General features: G+C 43.0%; 1 protein-coding gene across 1 annotated transcript; it reads right to left on the bottom strand.

The window, feature by feature from the left end:
* Positions 1 to 1,147: 1,147 nt before the first annotated feature.
* Positions 1,148 to 20,151, bottom strand: WDR82 (WD repeat domain 82). The gene is made up of 9 exons (XM_080934225.1): positions 19,684 to 20,151; positions 14,253 to 14,350; positions 10,277 to 10,343; positions 7,266 to 7,365; positions 6,687 to 6,803; positions 6,209 to 6,364; positions 5,741 to 5,810; positions 4,756 to 4,898; positions 1,148 to 3,746 (listed from the first exon to the last, which is right to left on the bottom strand). The coding sequence occupies exons 1-9, from the start codon at positions 19,842 to 19,844 to the stop codon at positions 3,717 to 3,719; spliced, it is 942 nt and encodes a 313-aa protein (XP_080790351.1). The 5' UTR covers positions 19,845 to 20,151; the 3' UTR covers positions 1,148 to 3,716.
* Between the last annotated feature and the right edge of the window lie 6,640 nt (positions 20,152 to 26,791).

The following is a 26,791-nucleotide window of genomic DNA, read 5'->3' as shown; positions in this document are numbered from 1 at the left end:
GGCTTCAGGCAACAGCTCTAGATTGTAGTGAGGGAGCTGGTGGAAGGTTTGTGCAATTAATTCCTCTGGGATGCTCAAGACCCCTATTTCCTTATCTTAGATTTCATTTCCTATTTATTATTCGGGGAAGACAGGACAGAGCACTGTTATTTTCCACTTCCCATGTAACTGTGGACAGACCCACACCTGGCCCCAGCAGCCCCAGGCAGGCAGCTGACAGATGCTAGAGCATCACAGTATGAGAATGCTGAGTTTGGCTTCCTCTTTCTTCAGCACATTCCTCCACATCCTCTCAGAGCAAAGTGTAGGTAACATCCTGTGTCTGCCTCTTGCCCATACCAGCTCAGCCCCACAGCCTACACTGTCTGTTCCTCTTGTTCACACAGTACAACCAGAAAGTGGGCATACCAGGTCCATTGCAAGCATGTCAGGGCAGTAGCTGCAGCAGGCTTTTCTTTTTAAAATTTGTGCCTTTGGGTATAAATGCAATGGCATGTGTGGAAACCTAAGGACAACTTTCAGGAAGTGGGTTTTCTCCTTTCACCAAGGGAGCTGGGGACTGGAATCAGGTTGTCATGTTTGTGTGGTAATTACTTTCAGCTGCTGATTTTGCTGGACATTCCCACCAGGCTTTGAGGGCTCTTATTCTTAGAGCAGTCTGAGCAGGAGAGCCAACATGGTCAACTAAACCCAAGCCAGAACATATTCTTCCAAAGTGGCAGGTCAAGGTTTTCTTCACCTTTTCTGGTTCAGTCAAGGAAGCAGATCCTAGAGGTCCAATGATTTCCAATGCATTAGCCAAGTAGTGGCTCAGCAGGTTTCCTACTGCCAGATGCTTGTCTTCCATCAAACAGGGCCTGGTAGGATGCCTCTTATTCTAACAGGCGAACAGTGTGGGACACAAAGCAGACAGTGAGGTGGGCTCTGGAGAACAGGGCTGAGTCAAGCTCACCTTTCCTAGCTGCCCATTACTGGGCCTGTGGTGATCTGGTTGTCGTCTGGGGTTAAGGGACTGTGCCTGCGAGGGGTGTGCGTTCCTGTTGCCCAAAGGCCTAAAGGAAGACCAGCATTTTCACATGAGCCAGGGCACTGGAACAACCCATTCTGTCAGACGTGAACCAGGGAATGTTACAGAAACTCAATGGAAAAGACTATAAACCATAAAATCCTGTTTAAGACTGGTAACATGGCAAAAAAAAAAAAAAGTTTATGTTAAGTACAAAAAGGGCAAAATTGTATGTACAGTAGAATAACAACTATGTAAACACCAAAATTTATGCACAGAGATATCTAAAGGAACACTGAACATCAAGATTAACAGTGGTACCATTTAGGTGGCAAACTGGTTCTTAAAAGATCTCCCAATTTTCTTCATAAGCAGTAATTGTTACAACAGGGAATAATTTATTAAAAAATACCCCAGTGGCTGGTGGTTGAACAGTGCAGTGTCAGCTGTCACTTATAGAGCAGTGGCTCTGGCTGATTTCTCAGAGGACAGTGAATTCATCCCAGGAACACATCCCCAAACTTCCATCTCTGCTTTCTCCCTCTTTCTTACTACCCTGTGACTATGTAAGTTCCAGTTGCACCTTCTCCTAGCAATTCAGAACTCAGCTCTGTGGCCGGACTGTGAAACAGTATGTCTTCTTCCAAGAGCATGATGCCTCAACCCTGGACACTCAGATAATCTCCTGCAGTCAGGGAAGCCGCTCTACTTTCAGGCTATGTAGCTATATTAATCTACATTTGCCCTCAACAGTTCTTTCAAACATGGACTTTTAAACCTTTAAGGTAGGCAGTAGCAGCTCCGATCACCTGGTTCCTACAGTGGGTCCATGCTGGGAAAGCAGAATTTTATAGCAGGACTGTTCAGCAGTACTTACAGACTTGAGTGTCAGTTCCCCTTTTCAGCTGGAATAACAAGTCAAAAGTAATTGCTGAAAATGTGGTGTTGGTGACTGGAAAGCTGTCTGCTGCTGAACAGAAGTGGCAATGGCCTGAGGGCCACTGCCCTAGCAGCTGGGTACTCTTGGGCAAATCACAACCTGCTGGGTCTTGATTTCTGGATCTGCAGGGATATTGCTTGCTTCGATGTCTGATGGCCATTTGTTTTACTCTGAGACTGCCATGCTGGGAAGGGAAGGTCATCTGCAACTCAAGTCCGGGCCTCTCAGGAAAAAGCAAGAAATAGGGCAACAGTGTAGACATAGCAGGTGACAGTGACTTATGGTTGGCCAACAAGTTCTGATAAACTAAAAATACTGTGGTTCCAGCACCCTGTCCCTAAATGCCATAAGCCAGGCACAGAAGCCATGCAAAAGTGACTGTCACACATATACAGGTGCAGACAGAGCATAATCAGGCAAAAAGATTCTAATACTGTAGAGAGGGCCCCAAAGTGTGGCTTAAAGAGCACAAGGGAGTTATCCCAAGGCCCCCACTTAGCTGCCATGAAACAGCAAACACTAGAAGCTCTGCTTCACGTTGTATCCCTAAGGTTAACCGAGAAGACTAACAATTGTGGCACACACTATCCACAAAGAGTCATTCTCAGCTGCAGGGTTCCCTCTCCTGCTGAATCCTTGATAAGCTAGATGAGAGACAGGCATATACACATATGTAATGTGCATGTCTGCACAAATGTATTTAAGTGGACACACACAGTGTTCAAATACAAACAGATCAAGAGTCATATATAAAAAGGCTAAATATAACATATAACACAGGCCTAGAACCAGCTCTTGGGTAGGAGCTGGAGAAGAGGGGGAGGGGTTTCATCTGCTGACTATGTACACAATTTGTGGTGGGCAGGGAAGGAAGGCATCAGTGTAAACAACTCAGACTCATTCCACAATACTGGCCCACTGGAAAACGTGATGTGACTCAGGTACAAAAATAAACTACTACCTTGCTTTTGTACAAGCCAAGCTCGGTAGGATCCCCCACAAAAAAAGACTGGGATTGTCCTGATAGGGGAATTGCACCAGGCTGCTAAACCTTTCAGCTCTCAGAATTTACCTGCTACCCCCTTCCCTCCCCTTCAGACGCTTGGGCCTTTTGTTAGCCAACATCTCAGCCCAAGATCTGCCCCACTCACCTATACAGGAACACTACACAGCCTCCTGACAAACAAGGTCCTTCTGTACTTGTCCCTTTCTTTGACCCCAAGGTATATGAAGACTTATTTTTGTAAATGTTTGGCACCTAAGAACATGATGGTTGTGGAATAACGCCACGATTAATTACACAGGGAGACCCAGTAACAAGACATGCAGGGTGAGGGCAAGGAGTGCTGAGCTGCCCTAGCATCTCAAAACCAGAACCGTGGCTTCCCATGCATCTCTGGGGTGAGAAGGATGTGCAGAAAGTGGTGACTTCACTGGCTCCTCAGCAGGAAGTACATTCAAAATTGAAGGGGTTCAAGATCCCCACTGTAACCTAATCGTAAGTCTAGTCACACTCTGAAGAGCTTGGCGCAGTGAGAGCTGGAAAGGCTGAGTGCTGACTGAGTCTGCAGCACCAAGAGTCCTCTTGAAGGTGCTCAGCAAGGTCATTCTTTAGAGCAGATGGACAGCACATCCCTGGGAAGGCCTGTGGAAAGATGTTCTCCAGGCCCAGTCAAATAATCGATCAATCCCACTGTCATCTCATCTCAGTCACCTCTGACTTTTCCTGTTGGCCGCCCTCACTGTACAAATAGCCCAGCATCGCCAGGATCAATCATCAATAGTGGGTAACCAGAAGGCCTGGAAGGAAAAACAATCAGCTTTTAGGTATCTCTCAACATGGAAGGTTCTTCTTCCTTATCCACATTATCAGTCAAGGGCCCAGCCCCACTAGTAAAGGAATTATGGTCTGGTGGCCCTTACTCCAGACTTGTACTTACACGTACACATACACAACACACACACCCATGGTGCATGTGTAGAGGCCAGAGAACAATTTTTAAGAGGTGATTTTCTCCTTCTGAGTTCCAGAGATCAAGTCAGGTTATCAGGCACAGCAGTGAACATTTCTATACCTTCAGAACTGTTTTCTTGTTTTCAGTTTGACACGGAGTCTCATATAACCCACGCTGGCCTAAACTGGTCCTCCTGCCTCTACCTCTCAAGTGCTAAGATAATGTCTGTTACTTAGCCTGACTGAATTTGATCCCTGGAACCTCATTGTGAAAGGAGAGAACCAACTCCCAAAAGTCATCCTCTGACCTCTACATGTGTACCATGGCATGTATTCAGCTAGGTCTACAGAGAGACCCTGACTTAAATGGGCAAAAAGAAAAACCAGAGACGCACATATAAACAAAACCAAAGTTAAGTGCTAATTATGAAGAATTTTTGAGGAATTCAATCAGAGAATCCTGGAAATAGAAAGGTCACCAGGTATGATGGCCTATACCTCTTTCTCTCCCCCATTCCCTTGCTCCCCCCTCCCCTCTTTTTTAGACAGGGTTTCTCCATGTAGCCCTGGCTGTCCTGGAACTCACTTATAGACCAGGCTTGCCTGGAACTCAGAGGTCCACCTGCCTCTGCCTCCCAAGTGCTGGGATTAAGGGTGAGCTCTACCACTGCCCAGCAGACCCCATCTTACTGGAGAATAAGTTAAAACAAAAGGACCAGCCTCGTCAGCTGTCTAAGATGCAGGGTAACAGGGAAGCCATCACTTGTATTATGTGTAACAATTTGCTGTCTGAGGTACCCACCACCCCAAATAAAGAGAATCTCTATGTGAAAATCATCTCTCATGTTCACATACCATGTTGGAACAGGCGCTGGCAAAGGTCATAAACTTGGGGTTGAATTGCAAACAGGTAATGGGACCGGTGTGTTTACCATCCAACACAGCTACTTTAATACCACTCTCTCCATTCCAGACATGGATTTTGCCATCTTCTGAACCTAAAAAAAAATGATCAAGACAATAATAATACTTTAAGAGAGAAATAAAGACAAGTGAGAAAAAGATCAACTACAATCTGATAAAAGTTTCAGGATGCATTCCTTAACAGAAACCAAAAGGACAATGGAGGGAAACAGAATTATCTTGACCTAATTATTTCTTCCCTTCTGAAACTTAATTTTGCTATATAGTCCAGAGTAGCCTTGAACTCTCTATGTAGCCCAAGCTAGCCTCAAATTCCCACCTTTCTTGCCTGTCTCCCAATATCAGTCCCCAAGGGCTGGTGATTAGCTGTGTAGGAGTTTCACCATTCCTAAGTCAGTTCCTATATAACTTCAGCATTTTCATCTAGAAAGAGGGGTAAATACCATAAGCCTGATGACATCTAGCCAAGACTACTGAATGCAAGGACTGTAGTACAGTGCTTCTAGAGCTTAACTCTACAGCCCAGGAAGGGAAAACCAGCACATTGCCAGTTCTAATAAGGAACTCATGCCAGTGGATGCCTGCAATCCCAGCACTTGGGCGATGGAGAATCAGAAGTCCAAGGTTATTCTTGACTACACAGCAAGTTCAAAGTCAGATGGCTATATAATGAGACCACTGCAAAAAAATGAAAAGAGCCATGAGATGGCTCACAAGGTAAAGTAGCCCTGCCAGGACCTTAGAGTTTGATCCATGGAACTCCAATGAGAAAACTGACTCCCAGAAGGTGACCTCCACATACATGGCACTACATGTATGCTATATGTACCAAGTAAAGGAAATTCCAAAATCTGAAGGTACTTTCCTTGATAACAAATAAATGTAGGGTATGAGAAAAATAACAGAGGCAGCTCACCAATCATAATAAACTGTGAATCTGGAGTAAATGAAGCTTCGAGTGTAACAGCTTTGCTGTTAGCATAACCCTAAAACAAAACACAAGAGTGTTTCTCATTCTAGGATAAGTAATGAAAACAGTAATAAAAACCAACCAACACACAGACCCTTCCCACCGACGGTCTTTGTGCTGTGTCACTAAGACCAAGTGTAGCTGTTCCCATATAAAACATTCCCAACTGTAACCCCATATTTAGGGAGGAGGGGAAAATTGTTTATTTTTAAAAAGCAAACACGGGTCACTTTGTGAGAGAGAAGTGAATGGCTTCAATCCAAATGACATAAATTCATGTTCAGGAAAACATAAGCCCCATGCCTCATCACTGACTCAAGTATAACCATTGATTTCTACCATCCAGCTAACAGCATTCCCAGCCCACGCTTTATGACCAAAGAAACAGCCCAGATTCAAAAGCTATCAGCTTACCCCAAATGTGTGCATCACCACACCCTTGAAGGCATCAATAAGACGGATGAAGCTGCCATTGGTGGAGATGAGAATTAGTTTGCCATCATTGCTGAACTTAAGTCCTGTCCACTCACAAGTCCGATCATACTGCATCTTAAAGGTTGCAAATGGTCCCTGAAAAACACAAAAATAGCAGTCCCCACACTCCACACAAACCAATACTTCCTCTGTTAGAACTCCTTTTCTAATCTTCTACCCATCTATTCTTCCTGAGGTGGACAGCAAAGGGCGAACCACTGCGACTGTTTTCCAGACAACTCTCACTATGTGTAGCACCTGCTGGCCTGGGAATCATGGAGATCTACGTGCATCCGCCCTGGAGTGCTGGGATTAAAAGTGTGTGCCCCCATGCCCGGCCCAGAATGGGTTCTCAAATGTCCAAGTTGCCCTTAAAATTTCTGCAACCTCAAGATAGCTCTAGAATTCAAAGATTTACCTTATCAAAAGAACGAAGGTCATAAAGCTTGACCATTTCCGAGTTGACACCTGCAGCAAAAATTAACCCTTCTGGATCAAAGGAACAAACGGGTTTGCCCTGTAGATGCATGAGGCCCTAAGAGAGAAGACAGAGAGTTAATAAATGAAGGAGCCCACTACTCAATCACTGACTTTTTCCAATGAAAACTAAGGAAGAATAGGAACTGTACCCAGCCTACCACAAAAGATTAAAAAGTAAACAAACAAAATTCTGACTAAAATGTAAAAGGTCACTATACAACGGATGCGTTCCAATCAACCTTATCTGCAACATTAAAGAGTTCAAAGACAAATTTCTCAAGGATATAGGCTCTAGGCAACTTTTTTTCAAGCATTACACCACATTATAATGCAGTCTGGCTCTGGAGCAGGGTATCTGCTTATCAAGCAGTAGCCAATTAGTAAAAGGTTTTGCTGCCACATAACAAGACTCTGGGATCCCAAAATGGAACCACTGTTGTCTCCCTTAACGGAGAGGGAGAGCTGATAATGCTTTCCACAGAAAATGCTCAAAAATGTAACTGTGAGGTACCATTACCTGGCAGTTAGGAGACCGGAGATCCCAGAGTCGAATGGTCTTATCAAGAGACCCAGAAATGAAAGTGTCATCCACAGGTGACATGGACAAGGCCACCACCCTGCAATGTATCAAGATAAATAGGAGTTGAAGCAAAATATGAGCAAAAATTGGATGTGAGCCCTAAACCATTCTGTCTGCCTACATATACCTGTTTTCCCAAGACTAGCATCTTAGGAAGCATATTCTGAAGCAACCAAAAGCAGCTAAACACAATGAAGGAAAGAAAAATCAACATAAAGCCTCTGTGAAAGAAAAAAAGGATAGTTCTCAGGCTGGAGCTATACAGCTCGGTGGTAGTGCTAAAAACAAAATATGTGATTCTATTGAGAATCAAAAGCAGCGAGATATTAATCCACACCCACTAATGGCTGTCATAAAAGGCTGGCTCAGAGCTGGGAAAGAGGAGGATGGAGAGTTAGAACTCCTTATATACTACTACTGATGAGATAAGTTGTACAGACAGATATTCTACAATCCCTTTTCAGGATGGGTGCAGTGGTGCCTGGGAGGTAGAGGCAGGTGCAAGAATCTGAGTTCAGCATCAGCCTGATCTACATAATGAGTTCCAAGCCTGATTCCCTGACCCAACCATAGAGAAGCCAAAAGCAACCAACCCAAACAAATAAACCTTATTTTTTCTGAAAAAACAGTTATGTGGCTCAAGAAACTACATCTAGGTATATATACTTGAGCAAAGTAAAAATGTCTACACAAAAATGTTCACATTTTTATGGTAGCATTATAAATAGGAGTAACCCAAATATGCACTAATTAACGACCCAACAAGATGTTGACTACAAAAACATGGCACAACATTATTTGAGAATAAAGAGAAACCAAGTGCTAATTCATATGACAATAGGGATGAACTTCAGAAACATCATACTACATGACAGAAGCCAAACACAAAAGGCTACATGTTTGATGCCATTTATAGGGAAATCCAGAGACAGCACTTAGATGAATGGCCGCTAATGGGTAGGTACAGGGTTTCTCTTAGGGGTGATGAAAATATTCTGGAATTATAGTTGTGATGATTTCCTACTACACATATACATTCATAGATCACTAAATGTTTCTTACTTAGAGATAGGGTTTCATATTACTTATGCTGCCACATTAATAAAACTAAGCTAGCAGAATGCTTATAAACATGCAGCTTTGTCAGCAGTTAGCCCCAAAAGTTCAGAGAAGTTCTCAGTTGACACAAAGGCTGATAAGCGCAGGAAATGTAACCTGTGGTCCTTAGGAAACTTACCTGTCAGGTCACATGGTGCCAACACTAGAACAAAGCAAATGACCAGTAGCCTATCCTTTGGCATTACACAGTAATCAATATTCCCTGTCTTCAGCAACACAGAAATAGCCCACTTGCTTGTAAGTGCAATTTCTTTACTGAACTACTTTGAGGGGAAGGAGTTTGAGATAGGGCATTATGTATCCCAGGATGACCTTTAATTCACTATGTATCCAAAGCTGCTCTCTATAAGCAATCCTTCTACTTCACCCTCCAGAGCACTAGAATTACGGAATGTGCCACCATGCTCAGCTAGAGCACACTTTTTGTTATTTGCTTGCTTTTTGAGATAGTGTATCTCTGGGTAGTCCTGGTCGTCCTGGAGTTTGCTGTGCACACCAGACTGGCCTCAAATTCAGAGACTGCCTTCTGAGTGCTGGGATTAAAGGTGTGTGTCACTGCACCCTACAGAAGTATTTCTAACACGAAGCTCTCAGCCACCTCTCCTGTCATTCTTTAGGCATGGCATGGCCCTCCTGAAGTCATAACAACCATAGCTGCTATCAAGGAAGCCTCATAAGACCATGATCCTTCAAAGACATAGGAGTTAAGAATCACTTGGGAGAGGAGGGAGATGCCATTTCAGTTGCCCATGCTCCTATAAGGACCACAATTACACATACTGGCTCACAAAGTGAAGGCTTGGGGGGAACCATTTCTTTGGCTTATTGCTGAAGCCTAAAGGTGAACAGACAGATAGCAAAAGGACACAATACTTGTGAGGGCACCACACACAGCTCTGTAAGTCAGTCTACACAGTGAGTTCTAGGATAACCAAGAACCCTGTCCCAAAAGGGGAAGGGGGTGAGGGAGAAGCTGGAGAGATGGTTCAGTGTTTAATGACTTCTGGTGTGCACATATACAGGTAGACTAAACTATGTGTGTGTGTGTGTGTGTGTGTGTGTGTGTATGTATGTATCATACATAAATAAAACCAAACAATAACAACAAAAAACCCTTCATATATGGGACATTTTTCACGTATAGTCCAGCACAAATGATGGCCTCTGTGGTGGAAGGCCTCAGAAATGCAAATGATTCTTCTGTTAAGAGCTATCTGTGATCTGTTGTTGCTAAATATCAAATCTAATTTTTACAGCACAAGTTTTCACTAATAACTTCAGTCCACACTGTTTCTTAACATAACACACACAGAGAGACACACAGATTCTTCTATGGCAAGCATGGTCTTGCATTGAGCCATACTTAACCCCTCTTAATTATATTTACTTTCTTGGTGTGGAAAACTGAATCCAGAGCCATCCACATGCTAAGCATGTGCTTAGCCACCAAGTTATACTCCCAGCTCCTTACTTAAGCCTCAGCCCTCTACCCTACCTTTCAAGAAAGGGTTTCTCTGTGTTGACCACACTATCCTCAAACTTACAGATCCAATGTCTCTCTCTTCTGAGTGCTGGGATTAAGTGTGTACCACCACTGCCTGGCACTTTACTTAAATTTTAACAGATTCTATAGTTATCTTTGAAATCCCATCTCTTGCTTCCATAACCTCAGTAAACCAAGACCTGACTGAGATCAGTTAACAAGATGAAGAGGAATGCTGAGCAGCACTCCTTAGCAGTGAGGAGGGCTGGATTCTCTAACAAACCTCTCCTTTCTCTTCCATTCTGAGTTACTCAAGGGATGAAGGAATACTGCAATACTGTCTTACCTCTTGCTGTGCCCAGGAAAGTATCTGATGTACTTATTGTCATGCAAGGACAAGTAACGAATAGTATCTGTAAGAAAACAAACAAGGGATGTACTGTGCTATTTACATAAAATTTATGTTGCATTTTTACTTTTGAAAAGACAAGACCTAAGAATGTTCTATATTCTATCACACAAGCAAATTACAGATGAACAACTGCTCTCAGTAGCTTGAGTGCATAAACAGATTCATGTAACTCCAAAGCCTAATTTTTGGTTAAAAACATGTATACCAACATTTAATGTCACCATTTTGGGCCTAGGTGTACAATTCAATGGTGATGCGCTCACGTCGTGTAAAGCTCAGAGTTCAATCTGCAGCACTGAGGAGGCAGGTTTGGGAGACTCACAGTAAAAACTACACTAATTAAAAAAAAAAATCACCGTCTTGTTACCAATCTTTGGATTCTTTGTAAGTTACAATTCAACTTGTCCTGCATAAATATTTCCTAGCAAGGAAAAAACCCACTAGTTATAGATACCAATTTTGGTGTCTGCAAAGTGATAAATTTTACACTGAGCATCAGAAGAGCAAATTAGAGAGCTATACAATTAGTTTGTGAATAGTTGGGGCTGCTACATAGACAGACTCTGTCAAAGAAATAAGTCTATCTAGAAAAGTAAGTAATAGGGGCTAGAGAGATGGCTCAGAAATTTGGAGCGCTAAGCTTCCATCCCCAGAACCATGTGGTTTCACAGCCATCTGTAAGTCCAGTTTCAGGGGATCTGGCATCCTCTTCTAACCTCCCTGAGCACCAGACACATACATGATACATAGATATATATGCAAGCAAAACACTCATACACATAAAAGTAAAAAGAAAAAGAAAAGGGAAAGGTTACACTGACAGCAGAATGAAGTGAGGCTGGGTCTGCAGCTCAGTGCTTAGTAAATGCCATCAGAGGCCCTGTGGCTTAATCCACAGCACCACAACAGTAATAATAGAATGAGACGGTACTATGCTCCTAAAAAAGATGAAGAAAAGCTGGACATAGTGACTCTGTAATCTCAGCACAGAGGAGACAGCATGGGATACATTTACTGAAGCTCTGTCTCAAAACCCAAACTGAAACGGCAATGAAAACAAACAAAACAAAAAATAGCAAGAGAAACAATAGAAAACATGGCATCAAAATGCAGGAGGGAAAAGGCAAAAAGTTGATTAAGAAGGTCCAAAGTAGGGGCTGGAGAGATGGCTCAGTGGTTAAGAGCACTGACCATTCTTCCAGAGGTCCTGAATTCAATTCCCAGAAACCACATGGTGGCTCACAACCATCTGTAATGATATCTGATGCCCTCTTCTGGTGTGTCTGAAGACAGCTACAGTGTACTCATATATATAAGATAAATTAATTAAAAAAAAAAAAAAAAAAAAAAAAAAAAAAGAAGGTCCAAAGTATTAAGTGGCTTGCAAGAGCGGGTCCCTTCCTCCTTTCACCTATCTACTTTTTTTTGAGACAGAATTTCACTATATATAGTCAACGCTAGATCGGAACCTGCTATATAGCCTCAAAAAAGCAGTAATCCTCCAGCCTCAGCCTCTCAAATGCTGAGATTACTGGTGCTAGCAACAAACTTGGTTTGCAGGGCTGCTTTCTAATGAGAGGGTATTTACCCTTTCTATATATTCTATAACAGAGTTTCATATGGTTTATCTGAACAACTGCAAACCTCTTCACTTGACAAGCACAAAGCATTTCTGGTTATTCTGGTGTGAGGAACCACTCACCTGACCTAAAGAGAGATCCCCTCCTATTACCTGGAATCCCAGAGATGAGCAGGGCTTCACCATCTTCTCCACCCCATTTGGTAGCTGGTGCGCTGTTCCTGGCAAGGCAGTGGCCTGTACAGTTATCTCCTGTACCGGGTGGTATCATAGACCCTCAAACTGTACAAACTACTACCTCAGCCTGGAATCAGGCAAAAGAGAACGGAGCACTGGAGGAGCTCTGCAGGACGCCCTTGAGGAAGGAAAGGCAACATCCCCACAGCAGAGGCCAGGCAGCAAAGCTGCAAGCGCCACACATTTGCCTCATCTTGTACCAATTTGAAGAATTGTTTAATCACTCAGAAAAACAACCCAACAAAAGAAACAAACCAGTCATTTACACATATTTTTATATACCTCAGGATTCTAGTATTTATCCTTACCTATAAGCATCAATGGCATTGCCTACTTAGAAAACTACATTTGACACAGACATGAAAAATAAAGATTATTAGATATGTACTAAAATTAATTAAGTTCAGGCACAAAAGTCTCATTAAAGAAAGACTTCTGCCTTCCCATTTGCTTTGAGACAAATTAAAACAGCAACCTAAGTTATCCTTGTGAATGGCCAGGCATGGTGGTGCTAGTCTTTAACCCCTGCACCAAAGAGGGTTCTAAGTTGAAGACCAACCTGTTCTATATACAGAGTACAAGGATAGACAGGGCTACACAGTGAAAACCTGTATCAAAATAGGGAGGGTGGCAAAATAAATCACTGTGATTACAAGCACACACGAGGACTCGAGCTCCTTTTTCCAGTATCCACATCAGACAGCTCATAAGAGCCTATAACTCCAACTCCAGAAACTGACAGCTTCTGGACTCTGTGGTCACCTGAGTTCACATGTGCACATAGTACTTCCACATACATACATACATACCCAACCCCCCCAAAAAAATCTTAAGAAAAAAAAAAGTAATGCCAGAGGGATGATTGCTCAGCAGTTAACAGTGCTTACTGTTCTTCCAGAGGTCCTGAGTTTGGTGAATACCCATAGCACATGGCTCAACTGCCTGCAACACCAGCTCCAGGGGACCTGATGCCCTATTCAGGTCCAAGGGCACAGGCACACACCACAGAGATGCACACATACATAAGTAAAAATAAATCTACTGTGCCTGCCATAGTGGCACTGACCCATAATCTCAGTACTCAGGCATATAAAGCAGGCATGAGTCCAAGGGCAACCCAAATCGCAGTAATACTATCTCAATAAACCAAAATGAAGAAATCTTACTGCAAAAAGTACATTAGTAAACTAGTACTAATAAGGCTAAAATTAGATAAAATAACAAGCATGTGACAGTTCAATCACGAGACAGTTTTGTCAACTTAAGAATTTATTTGAGGGAAAAAAAAATCAGTCAAAAGCAGAGACTAGTTATTAAAAAGGAAGTTTCAATTCTTGAAAATAAAAATACCTTTACTCTAAAGCAAAACAAAAAATTACCCTTGGAATTTACAACCAGAGTCAGCGCACTGCATGACATGAACCCTAGAAGAGCTAACCTCTTCTAACTATTTGGAAGCCTTTTTGTTTCTCTGTTGTTTTAAAGACAGGGTCTACCTACAAAATTCTCAATGGCCCAGGGAAGGCTCAAACCAGGGCCCTGCACACCAGCCTCCCCAAGTGCTGGGAGTACTTCTACCATTCCTAATTCCACGCACTTGGTCTCCTTTCCATTCTGCAAACTGTTTCACACCAACTCCCTGTCTTTGGAAGATAAGGTCTCACCATGTGCCTTGGTTAGCCTGGTATCCCATCCCCCCCAGCCTCAGATTCCACAGTGCTGGAATATAAAGTGTTACACCTGATTAACCCACACACATTCTGAATGAGGCTGGTATTTACTAATTGCTGTGTCACGTATTTCTTCCTTTTGTTTTAAGTGTTCTTTCAAGTTTCAAGGAGCACAAATCATAATCACCACTGAGTTACTTCCTTTTCCTACTCCACGTTGCAGGTAATTTTTATTTTCTGTTTCCAGTCCTTCTGAAGTACTAGGCTTGTGTCCAGCATTTTCACTTTTAATAATATAATCAGCGCTGCTAACATTCTGAGAAAATATTTAAACCAACTATAACCAAAGTACAAGTTCTCACAAAGATTTTGTTAAATATTCCAAAGAAACCAACACTAAGATCTCCTAAAAAGGCTTGCTTACCATCTATTTTGTTAGAGCTGTAAACGACCGTGTTTGCTGCATGAGTGTATCTGATGAGGTCCACACCATATTTCTTACTGTACAGGGTTCTCTTTGGTCTGATGAACAAACAGAGGGAAAAACAAAAACCATTAGAATCCACTATCACAAACACCGAGCTCTCCATATAAACAGCAGCACCTGAGTCATATGAACAGGTAGAGTATGAGAAGACTCAACTGAGTCTCCTGCAACTGTAGTATGAGCCCTAACCACTGAACCATCTCTCCAGCCCCCATGTCTTGAAAATAAAAATTAACTGTAACTGCTATTCAAGAATAGTCTTTCATTTGTGAACACCAAAGCCCAGTTTAGAAAATAGCAAGAGATGGCTCAGTTGTTAAGAGCACTGACGGCTATTCCCAAGGTCCTGAGTTCAAGTCCCAGCAACTACATGGTGGCTCACAACCATCTGATGCCCTCTTCTGGTGTGTCTGAAGACAGCTACAGTGTACTTATATATAATAAATAAGTCTTTTTTAAAAAGTAAATATAGAATATTAATCTAATCTTCTACTATAATATTTAAAGGGGGCGGAATCTTGAGGGAGGGTCTTATCTGGCCTCTAAGTCATTATGTAGTTAAGGATGGCCTTGAACTTATGATCATCCTGCTTGGGCTTTTCTAGTACTAGAATTCTGAGAGTGGGCCACCATACCTGGCTTCATATATAAACTTTGGGAAGATTATGTACTTGAGAAAAAGTACATGAAATATCACAAACCATGACTCACATCAGAGGGATATAAGTACCTCAAAGCCAGTAACCTTTCCTAAGCCATTCATTTGGCAGCACTTTAAGGCAATGACTTATCACAATTAAAACCAGATGCAACACTGCTTATGCTCCTAACAACACTTGCTCTAGAAGACGCCCAGCTTTCCTATCCAGAGGTACAAAGTAGCAGCTGAGCCTCCCAGAAGACAAACTTAGCTCTTCCAACAAAACTATTTGATGCTTCCTTTTGCTTTGACTTTCATGTAAAAGTGCCTGTTTCCAACCCAAAGTTCAAAACTAAAGGCAAACCTTGATGATCAGATAAAGGGATCTTAGAAAAACCTTCAACCAAACCTTCTGCTGCATGCTAGTTAAAGAAGGCAATCTTTAAACTCAAATGTCTCTAGAAAAATTTTCAAGTAATATTATTTTTGTTTTTGTTTTTTAAGACAGGATTTCTCTATGTAGCCCAGACTGTCCTCAAATTCAGATACCTGCCTGCCTGTCTCCTGAGTGCTGGGAGGTGAGGCGGGCAGATTTGCCCAGCTTTAGAAAACAAAATTTGGATAGAACTCTTCACATGAACCAGGTCAGAAAATAAGAAAACCTCTTAACATGTTTTATACATTTACATCTAGAAGAACTTTAAGTAGACATGGTATTTCACATCTGAAATTCCAGTCAGAACTCTAAAGGCTGACAGGAGAATCACTACAAATCCAATGCTAGTCCCAACTACAAAATGAGAGCCTGTCTCAAAATCAAAACAGGAGGATCACACTTGAAGCCATGTGAGACCCTGTCTCAAAGTGTCCCCCTAGCAATATTGTATAAAAGACTGACTGGTATATACTAATCACCGAGAGTTTGAATTCATGTAAAAGAATGTTTACCTTCTCAATACCAAATTATTTTTGAACCACTGGGTTGAGCAATCAAATGACCCAGGCTTCCTGCAAGTCAATCACCTGTACTTTCACAACTGTTGAAGTCAGAGAGGATGAGGTCTTCTGCTTCATGAAACCTATCCTGAACAAGAGTTCTTTATGCCTGCCTTTTGTGAAACCAAACACTACAGTCTGAAGCTCTGCTCTGCAGTCAGTATTTAGTAAGAACTGATTAAGTGAAGCTGAGCATGTTGACTTTGCACCTGTCAGTGGTAAGATCAACTCCTAGTACGTAAGCCCATCCACAATGGAAGACAGGGCTGGGGATATGGCTCCGTCATAGAAGGCTTGCCTAGCATGCATGGAGCCCTGGAGCACATTAAATCATGTGGTATTAAAAAACCCCGGGTTTCACCAAAATATGACCTGTATATCTTAAATCAAAACAAGCAAGCAAGCAAACATAAAACCTAACAGATTTGTCCTAATGAAAGAAAACTATTTTTTATTTCAGTTCTACTCTGAGAGTAAGAGCCTAGTATTAATTACCTCTGGATATATCTTTTCGTGTACACTTTTCAAGTGTTTTGGCAAGCTTCTTTAAAACTATGATTCTGGAGGCAAGTATGAATAAAGAAAAAAAAATAGTAAAGCTAGCTGCTACTGGTGGGGTACACATGTATAATCCAGCACTAAGGATCAAGAGTTCAAGACCAGCTATGGACAAAGAATTAGCTTGGACTACGTGAGAAGGCAAACTAAGCATATTTGTGTGTGCGCGTGCATGTGTGTATACATAAATAGAAAAATTTGAAATGTTTTGGGGCAATTTGTATTACCAACCACAGCAATACCCCCTGTTTATTTCTTTAAGTTGCAGGAAGGAAGGAAGGAAGGAAGGAAGGGAGGGAGGGAGGGATGAACTGCATTGTAACATTTAATGGACAAACAAAATAAAACCCCTCAACCTCTTTTTAGGTATGTGAGATGGTTTAGAAGTTAAAGGTACCTGCCACCAAGATCAATAACCAGAGTTCAACCCCTAAGGACTCACAGGAAGAGAGGAAAACACCAAATCCTGCAAGTTGTCCTCTGACCTATACATGTATGGCAAGCTCATACACAATTAAATTGTAAACAGAGAAATATTGTAAAAACTACTTTCAATTAAAAAGAATTCTTTTAAGCCAAGCACAGAGGCAGTAGAATTGCTGTTGGAAGCAGCCAGCCAGCAAGCACTATAGCTACAACGTTAGAGTATTGGGGGGGGGGGGGTGCAGAGGCGGTAGTATCTTAAAAACAACAAACAAAAATCAAATATGTTTTAGCTATTTTCAAACACCCAAATTCTAATACTGGCATTATCTAATAAAGATATTACTTCCATAAAACCTTCTGTTGGAATTACTGGATTATTCTTCTAATACACACACACACACACATATTAGAATTACTGATTTTATGCATATGAGCATAAAATCTCATATGCATGTCTGCACATATGGGCACCCTATGCATGCCTGATGTCCAAGGAGTCCAGAAGAGAACTCCTGGAACTGGGGTTAAATGAGTTTCCACGTGGTGCTGCTGAGTGAACCCAGGTTCTCTGCAAAATTAACATGTGCTCTTAACCACTGAGTCATCTCTCCAGCTCCTGGATTTTTTTCCCTCTCTCAATTTATTTTATTTATATGGATACATTGTAGCTGTCTTCAGACACACCAGAAGAGGGCATCGGATCTCATTTCAGATGGTTGTGAGCCACCATGTGGTTGCTGGGAATTGAACTCAGGACCTCCAGAAGAGCAGTCAGTGCTCTTAACCACTGATCTCCAGCCCCTATCTTCTTTTGTGAGACAGTCTTACTATGCTATTCAAGTTGCATTCCAATTCTCACTCCCAGCCTCCCAGGTGCTAAAATTACAGGCACTGCTGAGCAGAATGAACCTTTCAAGAAAATTCTTTGGAGCATTGTAACTTTCTGTAAGTTGTAATCAAGCAAAAAGTTTACATATCCGAACAGTTTTATAGTCTTAGTTGTTCTTTATTTTGTATCTATTGGTGTGATGATATCAGATCCCCTGGAACTGGAGTTAGAGACAATTGTGAGCTGCCATGTGGTTGCTGGGAATTGAACTTGGTTTCTCTGGAAGAGCAGTCAGAGCTCTTAACCACAGAGCCATCTCTCCAGACCCTGAGTCTTAGTATTTTATTCATTTGATAAGGATATGCACTTCCTTACAGGTTTTGGGGCGAAGATTCTAATCTATGTACTGCACTAAATATTTCAAACAAACCAATTTCAAATTACTTGTAGTTGCAAACAGAATCAAATGGTCAGACCAGTTTATGATGATAATATATGAATATAGACATCAATTCGAATAACTATTTGTCCAGCTAGTAATTTTCTCTTTCCCAGATCACCACTGTAGGAAACTCTCCCACATACAGCAAGCAAAAGTCCAGAGATAGTTACATAATACTTTGTTAGCGCTCCAGTGAGGAAACCCATCAAGAAAAAGAAATTACATATATATCATTCTACAACAGCCTTAGTTAGATAAACTCAGAGACAAGTTCCAAAAGAAAACTATTATTTAAAAAAATAATAAACAAAAGGAACCGCTGGAAAAAGCAGAGAAAAAGCCAAGTTCAAAACCACAGATAAGTAACTTTAATAAAATGTCGAGAACAGTAGCTATTAAACCAAACATCTCTTGCTTAGGAAGGGCAGCTGAAGTTGACAAAGGGAAACAAATTTAGCTTCAATTGGTTTCTGCTGCAAAAGAGGTCACTTCATACTTATGGAGGACTTGGACTTCCAGAGGTGAGCCAGGCAATGTGTTCCTCGTCCTAGGCTATGAAATTGGCAAAGATACACAAATTCTCATTTTCATAACCACTTCTAGAATTCCAAAATTTTGATAATTATAAGCAAGCCACAATCTGGCAGTGGTTGGGGTTTTTTTTTGTTTTCTAAATAAATGTTTTGAGTCAGGGTCTGACTGCCTTTTGTCGCAAAATGCTGAGATTATTGGCTGGGCCGCCAAACTCCGGTAAACTTTTTTTTTTTTTTTTTGTAATGCAAAAGGAAACACTAAATTGCTCCTCCGGAATGCTTTCTTTGTTTTAAAGGGATCTCACATTCTGACCAGAATGGGGCGGCCAAGTTCTCAGGAGTCTGGCAAAGAAAAGTTTCCAAGAGGATGTTTAACAAGTTAACTGTAAGCCTGGGTATCGGACCTGGGAAAGGCCAGCAAGCTCACTTGGGAACAATCGATAAATCCTGACAGCTTAAAAACTGCATCCCGCGGGGCTTGATGGCAGAATAGCCGCGCGGGAAGCTGAGGGGCAGGGGGTGGGCACCGTGCCAGGGCTGAATCCAGGTCACCGCGGTGAAGGCAGAGAGCTGACGCCACTGATGGACAGAACAGCTCCTACCGTTCTGCATCGAGCTCAGAGTCCACCCGCACATTCTGACAGTCGTCAGAGGAGTGGAAAGGGCTATCCGTCCGGCCGCAGGGTGCACGGACATGGCGTTTAAAGGTCAAGGTCAAGGTGGGGTTTGGCAAGCAAGAGAAGCGCGCTCGGAAGAGACCAAAGGCACATGAAATGACAACCATCATCTTAAAGAGGTTCTCCTGCAGCACTGCGGGATGGAGGCGGCCCTGGCAAGAGCGTCTTGCACCACATGCCGGAGGGGGGGAGGGGGAGGGCTCAGTCGGGGACCAGCGACAGAGGGAAGGAGAGGGGCACTCGGAACCGAGCCACTCTCACACTCACTTGCCCTCCTGGCAGTCATAGAGCACGATGGAATCATCATCGCTGCTGGAAATGACCGTCTCGCCATTGGGACTGAAGTCAAAGCAGTTGATCTTGTCCGAGTTCTCGCGGAACACCTTGGCGACGCGGAAGCTCCTCAGCACGCTGTCGGTCAGCTTCATGGCGGCGGCTGCCGCGGCTGCTGCAGCTGAAGGCAGCGGCGGCGGCGCAGGGCCGGGGCGGGGCCGAGAGGCGAGCGAGCGGGCGGGCTGCTCAGGGCCAACCCCGGCGGTGCGGGCGCCGCGCTAGAGGCGAACGGAAAGGAGGCTGACAGCGGGATTGCCGCGTCCTCTTCCTCAGGCAATGCTCTCTCGCCGGGATGACGGGACCTCGCTGACCGTTCTTCTCCAGAGTCACTTCAGGGCCAACCGGCGCTCCGCCGGCTCATTGTGTCCGCCATCTTGAAGGGAGAAGCAAAAATCAGAGGGCTAGGAGCCTGTGCCTCGGCGAATGCCGGGAAAGGGGGCGGGGCGGGAACAGAGGCGCGAGCTGAGGGAGGCGGGACGATGACGTCAGCGGGGCGGGCTTTCATTGCTGTAGCTCCGGAGCGGGAGTGCCCTCCCCCCGCCCTCCCTCGTTCTCTTGGAAGAAGTGGGTGGCCTGCGGGCGTGGAGCAACTAAACCCTCTCTTGAGGGCCTGACTTGAGGTCGCCTCAGGACTACTTCCTTAGTGAGTGCTCTCCACCCCCTGGGAGACGCAGGCAAGTCTGAGGCTGCAGGTTCTGGCCGAGAGGTCTGCCTGTTTGTGTGGATGTGAATCTGGCGAGCCCAGCACCGAATGACTTAACTAACCACTACACCAAGCCTGGAGGCTTTTATTTGTTTTTTGAATGAAGTACAACATATAGTTGCACACATTTTAAGTGGAATTTTCAATTGGGTATATATTATGAACTTCAGAAGCTTGGAACTTCTTTTAAAACTCTGTGAGAGTCAAAGCACATGAAAATCGCTAATTTCTAATGCGGGAGGAGGGGAACCTTAGGAAGGGCTGTGGGATGTTTCACTCACTGATATAATTACAAGGTGTGACAACCAGAGTCCCTTATAACCGGGGTTAACAAACAAACCACGAAATGGAACACTAGAAAATATGGAGACTTCTTGAAAAATGTGCGGGCTGTATCTCAGGTCCTTCCGTAAAGAAACGGGGTATCTATATAGAAAGAGAAATTGTTGGCTCAGGGAATATGACAAGATTGTACGTTTGTATTGCAGTTGCCTTCTGACAAAGGTAGAGCTGGCTAAAATTTGTTCTGGGGTTTGAGGGAGGGAAAGAACTGGTTTAGGTGAAACCTGAATGGACCACAACTTTCCAAATTGCAAATCTGTTCTAGAAAAATCTTCCACAGGCAGTTGCACCCAATCCGCAACGATTGTTTTTGAGCTCAAAAAGGATGATACAGGCTGCTGTGAAGCTTGAGGTAGCAAGGACAGATCTGGTGCTATGTGTCCGACTTGCTGTGTGAACTGAAGTTTTCTGAATAGCATTTATCTATAGTAAAGATCCCGCAGACGGGCTGACTAGAACATTGCGATTGTGGACAGGTCAGATGTAGCCAAGAGCCAAATAAATGATCCCGATCTATTTTAGGCCTCTTTAAAAACCAGTGTGTGTGTGTGTGTGTGTGTGTGTGTGCGCGTGCGTGCACACCATGTGCTTTTACCTTCTGGCTTGCTTTAAACTTTTAAGAACCATTTAGTCTAACTTCTAACATTCTCTTAACTAATAAATTCCTTGAGAGCTATCATTTGCTTTAACTTCATCAACCCTAAAGCTAAGATGGATGTAACATCATACCTGACATCTATAATTTCCCTACTCTGCAGATTTGCTGTGTGGCCCATCTACTTGATATTTCCACAAATATAATTGGTTAACATATTGATTTTTTTTGGGGGGGGATGCTGTTCTGTGACTAAAGATTTGTGTGATTTCTTCCAGGTAGAGCCTGTCATTAAGGGTGAATTGACTCCTAATTCCTGGGCAAAGCTGTTCTATTATATCAGCAGTTAGAAAGCAAATATACCTAGGAGATGCCACTGTGTGTGTGGGGGGGGGGATCCATTTTAACATACAAAAATGACTATAGCAACAACCTTAATTTACCAAATGTTCTCATCCAAAAGAAATCCTTGAAAGGTATCTTCCAAACCTATATCTGTGCCTTCTTTAGATTTCACTTTCAGACCAAAGCTTCTTCCCAAGATTTAGCGACCCAGAGTAGCTAGCTAGCTCCAGGGCAGAGGGAAAATTAGATCTAGGAGTGGATTGTAGCACTTAAACAAAAGCTCGATGTTATGTATGGTGGCTCACACTGTTCATCCTAGTACTGGTCTACATTAACGAGGTTGAAGCCAGCTAGGGCTATATAGTGGGGTTTGTTTTGTTTTTAAAGACGAAACAAACAGGGATAGGAGAGATGGCTCAGTGATTAAGAGCACTGACTGCTCTTCCAGAGGTCCTGAGTTCAATTCCCAGCAACCACATGGTAGTTCACAACCGTCTGTAAAGGTATCAGATGCCCTCTTCTGGTGTATTTGAAGACAGCAACAGTGTACTCATACATAAAATAAATAATTCTTAAAAAAAAAAAAAGATGAAACAAACAAAAATCAGCACTGGGTGTGATAGTATACACAGGGAATATCAGCACTCAGGAACTAGACAGGGTTATCTTGAGGACAATTTATGATTCATAATAAGACTACTTTAAAAAATAAAAATTTAAAAATCAAACAAATCAAAAAAGGTACTAGGCACATGGCAGTTGTTTAGGTTCAGCATCCAGAGACATGTGCCATCTCTTCAGTTTTTTTTCTTTTAAGAACTAATGTATTTATTTTATGTATATGAGTACACTATCACTGTCTTCAGACACACCAGAAAAGGTCATTAGATTACTTTACAGATGGTGGTGAGTCACTGTGTGGTTGCTGGGAATTGAACTACATCTGGAAGAGCAATCAGTGCATCTTTCCAGCCCTTAGGTTTCTTTCCTTACAAATTCTAATTGAGATACTCTCTGAGCGAAAGTGCCCAGTAGGGCATCCTTAGAGTCTTGAAATAGTTAGTCAGGTGATTTCTTTGGGCCATTTAAAAGAGGGCGTGTGTCAGAAGATAAGTGGGCTGTTAGGACACCGTGGAATCCAGTGGTGATTTTGCATAGGAATTTTTTTGGTGACTTTTGTATTGGGAGACTGTTTTAGATACTGGATTGTTCACTTAGAACTGCAGCATTCCCCAGGAGTCTACTTGTTGGGATTCTGTAAACCTCACCCCTCAGTTACCTAGCAACAGCCAGGTATACCCCACCCCTCAATTACCCAGCAGTGGCCAGGTATGTTCCGCCCCAGTGACCTGACACTATAAAAGGAGCTGCTTGACCCCTCCTCTCTCTCTTGCCCTTGTGCACTTGCAGCCTTGCTCTCCCACTCCTACCCCTCCTCTTCCCTTCCCTTCCCCCCCTCCCTCCACGTTCTCATAGCCAGCCTCTACTCCTCTACTCTCTCTCTCTCTCTCTCTCTCTCTCTCTCTCTCTCTCTCTCTGCCTCTCTTAACTCTCCCATGACCTGAATAAACTCTATTCTGTACTATACCATTGTGTGGCTGGTCCCTCAGGGGAAAGGGATTCCCAACATTGACCCCCCAGAGGCATCCCCCTTAACCCCAGGCCTTGCCGCACCTCCATGGGCCATATGCCCCCTACTCTCTTCATCCTTCCCCTAACACTACTGATTTGCTAAATAAATGCTTCCTTTCATTCCTCAAGGGGAGCCCTTGAGGAAATAAATGTTCTATGGGAGACATAGAAGAGATAACATTTTATATCAATCTGAGATTATAAAATCATAATCTCTTCTGTGGCAACCTCACAGATGGTTTTGTTGGGTTTCAGACACAAGACAAAGTGGCTGAGGTTCATATTTAACATATCAAAGCAGACCTGGCCTTCATGTTCTTCCAGCATCCCTCAGTCCCCTACCTGTTGCAAAGTGTGGCTGGCATACCCTGTGTTCTGCCTTGAATTTTCTAGCCCAGGGGCTGGGCTTCCTTTCATTGGCAGAAAAGACCTATTAATTTTACCTCTCTCTGTCTCTGTCTCTCTAGCCTATGATGGGTAGATCTGAACTTAGTATGGAAGGACTTTCTTTTCTTTTTAAAGATTTATTTACTTATTTTATGTATGTGAATACACTGGTGGGCGCTATCTTCAGACGCAGCAGAAGAGGATATCAGATCCCATTACAGATGGTTGTGAACCACCATGTGGTTGCTGGGAATTGAACTCAGGACCTCTGAAGAATAGGCAGTGTTCTTAACTGTTGAGCCTTCTCTCCAGCTTATATAAGAACTTTCTTGTCCATGGTTGCCTCCTAAACAGTTCAGTGTAGCAAATGTATAGCATCTATCTATCTATCTATCATCTATCTATCATCTATCTATCTATCTATCTATCTATCTATCTATCTATCTATCTATCATCAATGAAATGAAATGGGTCAGGGGCGAAAGTGCTTGCTACCAAGATGTACTTGACACCTGGTCGTCCTGGAACCCACTGGCGGTGGGAGAGAGCAGACTTCTACAAACTGTCCTTTGCCTTCTATGCCTGAGTTGTGGCGTGTACACATACACAAATAAATATGAAATAAAAACTTCCTTTTCTCTCCTTCTTCATTCCTTCCTTCATTTTTTTCCTTGTGGATGACCCCAGGGTCTGATGAATGCTAAGCAATCGTCCTCAATTTCTTTTGGGCTTATTTTTATAAAGAGAAAGCCTGGGTTTCTGAGTGGTTAAGTAACTTCTCAAGGTCTTGAAATCAGCAGACACCCAAGACTGGATTCACACAGTCTCTAACTCCAGCTTTGGCCTTGTTCCCAAGGCAAAGGGCAAATAACCATTCATATTTAACAAAGTCCATTGTTGGGCAAACAATGCTGTCCTGTTCTGGGGCAAAGATGTGGACTGACCTGGGGGCAGGAGGAGCTGCCTAGTCCCTGAAACTCTTTTCTTCACTCCCACAAAATTGTCTCCAAAGTCTTAAAAAACAAAACCTTTCTGATAATTTAACCTACATTATATTCTGTGGATTCCAAATTTGCAGATGGACTCAGCCTACGATGGGTAGACCTGAACTGAGTAAGGACTTTCTTGTCCTGTGTGTGGTTGCCTTATAAGCAGTACAGCCTGCATGTTGTATTAAGAATTACAAAAGAGGCGATTTCAAGTATACTGAAAGGTGTGTGTGGCTTATGTACAAATACTAGTTTAGGGCTGGGTATGGTACTCATGCTTTTAACCTGGGGGAGGCTTTGAGTTCCAGGATAGCCAGAGCCACACAGTTAGACCTTGTTTCAGAAACAAAGCAAACAAACAAAAATATTATTTTAGGTGACTTTAGCATCCATGGGGTTTGGTATCCATGGGAATTATGTAATCTATTACTGGTGAAACTATTGTTTTGGCTGCATCTCTCTAGGCATGACCTTTTTTTTTTTTTTTTTTTTTTTTTTTTTGCTTTCTTCAGACAAAGTCTCTCTATGTAGTCCTGGCTAGCCTGGAACTCACTATGTAGACACCAGGCTCGTCTCAATCTCACAGAGATCCCCCTGCCTCTGCTTCTGGAATGCTGTCATCCAAGGCGTGTCCCACCATGCCCATTGGTAGAGATTATGGTCAGATGTTCAGAGACGACTATGAGCCCTGCTGGTTGTGTGGTGTAATTCTTACCCCCAAGGGACAACTGGGCTCTGGCAACACTTTCTCAGCTCTACGGTGGAGCTGCTTCTGTGAAAAGTAGCTTCTCACACTCACTGCACCTTGCTAATCCACTTCCTTCTGTGGAGCAGCTGCACTCCTGCACTAGACAGGACCTCAAGACAGACCCAGCACTGAAGAGCCAAGGGTGTCAGGAGGAAGACTGGTCCCAAACCTCACCCTTAGTTGAAAGTGTTAAAAGATGACATCCCGGGTTTTGGCACCAATGTTAGGAAAAGGATGAAGAGAGAGAGAGAGAGAGAGAGAGAGAGAGAGAGAGAGAGAGAGAGAGAGAGAGAGAGAGAGAGAGAGAGAGAAAGGGAGGAATAGAGGAGTGGAGGCCGGCCATGGGCCATGAGCTCTTGGAAAGAGAGGGGGGAAGAGGAGGGGTAGAGGTGGGAGAGCAAAGAGAGCCAAGAGGCAAGAGGGAGAGGAGGAGTCAAGCAGTCACTGAGGCGGAGCATACCTGGCTACTGCCAGGTAATTGAGGGGTGGGGTTTACAGAATCCCAATAGCAAGGGTTTTGTGTTTCTTTGTGTCTCCATGAATGTACGAGGGTAACTTTGTTTCCTTTTGGCACACAGCTCCATTTTTTTTTCAAGAACTGTAAAATTAACTAAATTGTATTGATCCTTTCCCTGTAGCTGTCCCATTCACAGGTTAAAGAAAGGTTTATCATTGGAAGGTAGTTGTCAGGAAGATACCAAACAGATGAGTTGGGATTAAAATCAGGCACATGGATCTTCACACAGGTCTCCCATCAATTCTGCTTTCTCTTTCCTTATTTTTTTTTTTTTAAAGAATTTCTTGTGACCTCACATTTGCTGTGTGGTGAGGATGACCATGAACTTTTGATCCTGCCTCCACCTGAGAGCTAGGATTATCGGCTTGCACCACTATGCCCAGCTTTATGTGGTGCTGGGGAATGAACTCTAGGCATCCATATGCTAAGAAGTGCTCTACTGGGCTGGAGGGATGGATAGCTTAGGGGCTAAGAGCACTGACTGCTCTTCCAGAGCTCCTGAGTTCAATTCCCAGCAACCACATGGTGGCTCACAACTATCTGTAATGGAATCTGATGCCCTCTTCTGGTGTGTCTGAAGACAGCTACAGTGTACTCATATAAATAAAATAAATACATCTTTAAAAAAAAAAAAAAAGAAGTGCTCTACTATAAAACAGTATTCTCTGCTCAAGAAAGGTCTTATTTGGAACAACTTGATACGTTGGAAAATAGGAGGCTAACACCCAGGCTGTGCTGCCACTAAGAGGTCTGGTTCTTTCTTCCTTTTTAAAAAATTAAAACA

The sequence above is a fragment of the Micromys minutus genome (assembly GCF_963924665.1).
Source record: "Micromys minutus genome assembly, chromosome: 21".
In the NCBI taxonomy this organism is placed as follows: domain Eukaryota; kingdom Metazoa; phylum Chordata; class Mammalia; order Rodentia; family Muridae; genus Micromys; species Micromys minutus.
This window is presented reverse-complemented; position numbering and strand designations above follow the sequence as displayed.

Bases quoted from the DNA above. Each gene is read 5' to 3' on its own strand.
- WDR82 (XM_080934225.1), bottom strand. From the start codon at position 19,844: ATGAAGCTGACCGACAGCGTGCTGAGGAGCTTCCGCGTCGCCAAGGTG. The intron at 10,344-14,252 runs GTAAGCAAGCCT...GTTTTCTTACAG, and splicing joins CAGCTCTAACAAAATAGATG to ATACTATTCGTTACTTGTCC. The intron at 7,366-10,276 runs GTAAGACAGTAT...GATACATTGCAG, and splicing joins TTTCCTGGGCACAGCAAGAG to GGTGGTGGCCTTGTCCATGT.